Source organism: Silurus aristotelis, assembly GCF_946808225.1.
Source record: "Silurus aristotelis genome assembly, chromosome: 24".
In the NCBI taxonomy this organism is placed as follows: Eukaryota; Metazoa; Chordata; class Actinopteri; order Siluriformes; family Siluridae; genus Silurus; species Silurus aristotelis.
Genome location: NC_139597.1, coordinates 15,901,738 through 15,907,773, shown reverse-complemented (window position 1 = coordinate 15,907,773; position 6,036 = coordinate 15,901,738). Strand labels below are relative to the sequence as shown.

General features: G+C 38.2%; 1 protein-coding gene across 3 annotated transcripts in view; it reads left to right on the top strand.

Annotated features, from left to right (window-relative positions):
* pus7l (pseudouridine synthase 7 like) overlaps window positions 1-3,819 on the top strand; it is a 15,325-nt gene extending 11,506 nt beyond the window's left edge. For all 3 annotated transcript variants that reach the window (XM_083528441.1, XM_083528439.1, XM_083528440.1), the window contains exons 7-9: window positions 2,607-2,893; window positions 3,020-3,073; window positions 3,268-3,819. In XM_083528441.1, the coding sequence (XP_083384567.1) occupies window positions 2,607-2,893; window positions 3,020-3,073; window positions 3,268-3,585 (659 nt within the window). In that variant the 3' untranslated portion in view covers window positions 3,586-3,819. The remainder of the gene's footprint in view (window positions 1-2,606; window positions 2,894-3,019; window positions 3,074-3,267) is intronic.
* The last annotated feature ends 2,217 nt before the right edge of the window (window positions 3,820-6,036 follow it).

Here is a 6,036-nt window from a genome sequence, read left to right as displayed (position 1 = left end):
ATATTGAATTCATACAAAGAAATCAGAACATTTAAGTATACAAGTTGAGTCATAATAAATAAAGTGAAATGACAGGGAATAAGTATTGAACACATGAAGATAACAAGGTGCAAAATGGCATAGAAAGCCAGATCACCTGAAATCTGCCAGTATTGAGAGAGAAACCCTGCCTCGTTATCCGGAAATGGAAAGAGCATCAGTTCACCATAAACCGGCCACGATCAGGTGCTCCATGTAAGATCCCTGTCCGAGGAGTCCAAAGAATAATCAGGAGAGTTCACCAAGAGCCAAGAACCACTCGGGCAGAACTTCAGGAAAACCTTGCATAAGCAGGTACTGTTGTTTCAAAGAAAACTATAAGCAATGCACTGAACCGCCATGGCATCCATGCAAGACCAAGCAAGACTCCATTGCTGAACAAAAAGCATGTTGAGGCTCGGTTAAAATTTGCGAAAGAGCATTTGGAGAAGCCTGTGGATTATTGGGAGACTATAGTATGGTCAGATGAAAGCAAAATTAAACTTTTTGGCAGTCATTCTACACACTATGTTTGGAGAAGAAATGGCACTGCCCACCACCCCAAGAACACCATACCAACAGTTAAGTTTGGGGGTGGAAGCATCATGGTTTAGGGGCACTGGCAGACTTTAAATTATTGAAGGCAGGATGAATGGAGAAATGTCCTGGGACATTCTGAATAAAAATCTGCTGCCATCTACCAGAAAGCTAAAAAATTAAAAGAGGGTGGACATTTCAGCAAGACAGTGATCCCAAACACAAGGCCAAGGAAACAATGAAGTGGTTTCCAAGAAAGAAAATCAAGTTGCTTGAATGGCCCAGTCAATCACCTGACCTAAATCCCATAGAAAATCTATGGAGAGAACTGAAGATCATAAAAGTTCATAAAAGAGGCCCAAGGAACCTTCAAGATTTAAAGACGATTTGTGTGGAAGACTGGGCCAGAATCACTCCTGAGCATACAAGAGGCGTCTAGAAGCTGTAATCACCAACAAAGGCTTTTCTACAAAGTATTAAATAAAGTGTGTTCAATACTTATTCCCTGTGTCATTTCACTTTATTTATTATGACTAAACTTGTATATTTAAATATTCTGATTTCTTTGTATAAATTCAATATTTGGCTTGATGGCTACATCTGGTGGAAATTGTGTGTCAATAGCCCACCTTACTGATAAAAAAATGCTGATGTGTCAAATACTTATTTTCCCTGCTGTGTGTGTGTGTGTGTGTGTGTGTGTGTGTGTGTGTGTGTGTGTGTGTGTGTGTGTATATATATATATATATATATATATATATATATATATAATTTCTTATAGCACTTTTAACAATGAACATTGTCTCAAAGCAGATGTAAGCTGTACACAGATAATGCGGTAATAAAGATTTAAGATCTTTATAATTGTAAGCTTGTCCCTAATGAGCGAACGGGTGAAACCTTGAGAGGTTAATTAATGAGTTATTGGTCTACTTACATTTTTCATGAAATGTTTAGGGGACAGTGCATCTATACTTACGAACATCAATCAGGGAAAACTTAAAAACCACCTGCCTGATATAGTGTCATACTGTTGAAGTCTGGACTCCACACGAACTCTCTAAGCGTGTGCTGTGGTACCTGGCACTAAGATCTTCGCAGCAGAACCTTTATGTCCTGTACTGTATGTTTTAAGGTGGGACCTCAATGGATTAGACTTGTTTGTCCAGCATGTCACACAGACGCTCGATCAGATAAAGATCTAAGGAATTTGTGGGCAGAGTCAAAGCCTTGTCATTTTTTTAAACTATCCTGAACAGTTAATTGCAGTGTGGATAGACACTGAGCATTATCCTTCTGAAAAAGGCCACTGCCATTCCGTGACTTTGCAGAGCATCACATTGTCTCCGCTGGCTCATATTCTTGCCATAGTGCATCTTATGCCTTCCCCAGGTAAGCGATGTACACAGACATCGATATGATGTAAAAGAAAAAAAAATTGGTCAGTCAAGGCCTTCTTCTTCCTATTCTCCATGGTCCAGTTCTGATGCTTACATGTACATTGTAAAAGCTTTGGGTGGCATACAGGGGTTAGAATGGGAACCCTGACAGCTAAGCAGCTCTGTATGCAGAATGTTGTTATGCACTGTTTGTACTCCTGACAGAACCAGCATGAACTTTCTCAACAGTTTGTGCAACAGTAAATCTATAGTGGATCAGACTAGACAGGCCTTTCATCCCTATGCATTTCGATGAGCATTGAAAGCCCATGACTTAGATCACCTTTGGTAGTTACTAAACCCTGTATACTACCACAAGACCTGCTGTTATAAAGATGCTCTGACCCAGTCACCTAGACAATTTAGTCTGCACACTTGCCCATTTTTCCTGCTTCCAACACCTTAAGTTGAAGAACTGGCTGTTAAATAAATTTAATTTAAATAAATTATTTGCTGACAAATAAATCACACTCTTTACAAGTGCAATTTTATTCCCTTGACCTGTTTAATGTTATGGCTGCTCCGTGTAAGGTAAGAGAATCAGTTCACTCTCCTCTGTGGTTTGTGAAAAAAATTGAGGATCTACTGTGGAAATGTGTGCATCTTCTTCAGGGAATGCCAAAGAAAGCCTGGCTCTGATGCCTCTACATAAGGCCAGAGAGAGGATGATGTTGCGGGCTCTTCACCGATATGGCACTGGCCCTGAGGGTGCCGTTCAGGCTTGGCTCAGCCTTCCACACAGCATGAGGGTCTTTTACCTCCATGCCTACTGCAGTCGTTTGTGGAATGAAGCAGCATGTTTTCGACTGCAGACTCTGGGACCCAGACCTGTACAGGGAGACCTGGTTGTAGTCGATGCCTGCAGAGAAAGCCAAAAGGAAGAAACCCATGCATCACAGGTGAGAGACTTCTATCTCCAGTAAAATCTAAGATGATTTTAGAATAGTTTAGGTAGTAACCGAAGATTAGTATAGGTATGTGATTTCAGATACCAGCCTTTGTGCTCTCATTTCTGTGTCCTTCAGGTCCATGTTTTGACCTCTGCAGAAGAGCTTGAGAGTATGTTTTCACTAGATCAGGTACAGCAGTACATCTCTTTTACACTATATTTTATTTTATGATGCAAAAGGAGGATGCGTGTTACGGAACATTTTCTTTTTTTTTTTTAAATCATTGCTAACAATAAGTTCAAGATAAAGTACTTGTGAAAGGTTTTACTTTTTTTTTTTTTTATTTGGGGGTCATATAGTTGTCTTGTATGTCTGTTGTTCAGGTTGTCCTACCAATGCCAGGCAACAGTGTGAAGTACCCGGAGAACACGGTCGGCTCATGGTATCGGGAAAGACTGGAACAGGACGGTCTCAGCTCATGTAGATTCAGAATTACCTCACTCAAGCTCAACGTCCCGGGTTGCTATCGCCCTCTACTGTCTTACCCTCATAATGTTTCCTATAGCCTACACACTAATGAAGACACACAGGACACTGAGCAGAAACCAGAACACAGAACTCACCTGGCAATGACTTTTAACTTGAATGCGTCCTGCTACGCAACCGTCTGCCTCCGAGAAATCATGAAGTGTGACCCCTAGAATGTCCACAAGACAAAATGAACAAATGTGTGTGGACAGAAAGTAAAAAATCCGCATAGAGCCTGTAGATATGGATTACTTTGAGATCATTTTGAGGAGAGGTCTGATTTTTTTTTCAAAGAATGAGAGTAAAACAGTGAAATGTGATCTTTTATTTGTACAATTGTAATGTAATTTGTGTATGTATGTTTTTCCAATGTTATAAAATTCATGAGAATTAAAGAGTTAACATTGCTATAGTTCCTTTATTCTGACACAAAAGTTAAACGAATAAATAAGGTGTTTATAGACATTCTTATGAATTCACAAAGTCTTCAGCTTTATAATGATCTTTCCTAGCAGGGCTGAATGCTCCTTTTTATGCCTTTTACAATTTAAATAATCTCATTGAGATATTATTATTATTAATTACCTCTAGTGTCACTATGGAAGACATTACTGCTCCTCAGGTACAACATTAAACAACACTCAAATGAAAAAAGGCACAGTAAAGTCCGTAAACATGTCCATCAATGCAAATTCAGCAATATGCAGGTGGTAATTTCATGTAACTAATCATCCCTTGACCACATAAGATTTGACAACATGCTCTCAGACTAATTGAAATGAAGGTATGAGAGAAGATGCAGGACGATCTAAAAGCATCAGGAAAATCAATCACATGAAAAACAATAAACAATGACCTGCACTTCAATCATCATCTTTCCTATATGTAATGCTAAATTCCTCTGATATAAAGATGCATAGAGGTGTGTGTGTGTGTTTGTGTGTGGATGTGTGTGTGTGTGTGTGTGTGTGTGTGTGTGTGTGTGTGGATAAATCTAAACTCTCGGAACAAGATATTCTGCTCAGGTTTATTAAATATGACCGTGGCAGTAATTTGGATTGTCATATTTGTGGCAAAAGGGGTGTGTGTGTGTGTGTGTGTGTTAGATCCCAAGAACACCATCATATCCACAGTGACGTGTGGTGATAAGAGCATCATGGGATTGTGCTGCTTCGCTAAACATATTGAGCCTCAACAACAAACACAAAATTAGTGATATATGGAGACTTGATTAGAGGAGAATTTCATCTCATCAGACAAAAAATTTAACCTAAAGACAAAATAAACCAGTTAGTAACTTTGCAGCAAATTAACCAAGTAATGTAGGTTATTTGTGTAATATTTCTTTTTCGGGAATCTTTTTTTTAACACGTGTTTAAGCTCATGAGTACAGAATTTCTGCTCATATTTAAACCCAGCCTGGGTTTTACCCTTTCAGTTTTAAACCCTATCATATAGTAAAGAGAGCTACTGGACTGGCTGCCCAGACTTTAACTTTCATAACATTGTCTCTTCCTAGCTACAATACAAACTGATGAATAAACCTTATTAGCAGTTATGCAAACCAGAGATATTGTGACCACACTTAATGTAAAGGAAGATAACTTACTGCATTCCACGTCATCAGCACTTCCATCTTACATTTATGGCATTTAGCAGACGCCCTTGTCCAGAGCGACGTACAAAATGCTTTGAGTCTCTAGCAATGACTAAATCTACACTGGTACGCTGGATTAAAAACTTAATATAAATATAACTCTTGAATTTTACAAAGTAAACTTGGAAAGTGTTAATCTTGGAGGAGGCCATTTTCTAGGCTTTTCTAAGTTCAGAGTTCAATTTGATTTATTTATCATGATATCATAAAGCAAGTTTACAGAAATATATAGGTTTAGGATATAAAATTATAGTCCAACTCAAGGCTCCCGGGCCACTTCCAGCATCCATTAAATCCAGTCCCTGAAGTGATACATTTTTATTATAACTGCCAAAGTCAGAGTTGGTGGGTTTCTACACTTCATCTCTGAAACACTGCCCCATCCCCAGGCAAATGTGCAGAAGAGCAGAATGTACTGCTTTTACTTACTGTTTTATTTTCATACCTTATTCTGTATCCTGTCCTGCTTGGTGTTCATTAAATCTTTACAGTGTTTGACTCCCCACTTTGATCCAGTATTTTATTTTGACCCCTAGATGAGAGAGCTATGACTAGTTGAAAGATTAGTTGGTGGTTTTGGGCGCACTGATGGTTGTTTCTCATAATTTAACAGAAACAGGTAACTATAAACTGGCTTTAAAAGTCAAAACTGGTGAATCTTTATCACTGTTACTTCACCAGATGATTCCTGTGAATATATTATTGTACAGATTTCTGTAAAATTCAGATCTTAAATATTTATTGACCGAATGGTTTACACTTAAAACCTGACTTTTAAACGTTTAACTTAAGAATGAAATTTAGTATTAATTATATGATGTATAAGTATGATGTAAATTCAGTATAATGTAGGTTCTTTACGTGCAAGTTCACCATGTCATAGTTTTCCAAATAAAACGAGGCACCTGAAGTTAACCTAATGTAACAGTTTCAAACAAACTTTTTTTTTTTTTTTTACAAAAGGCAT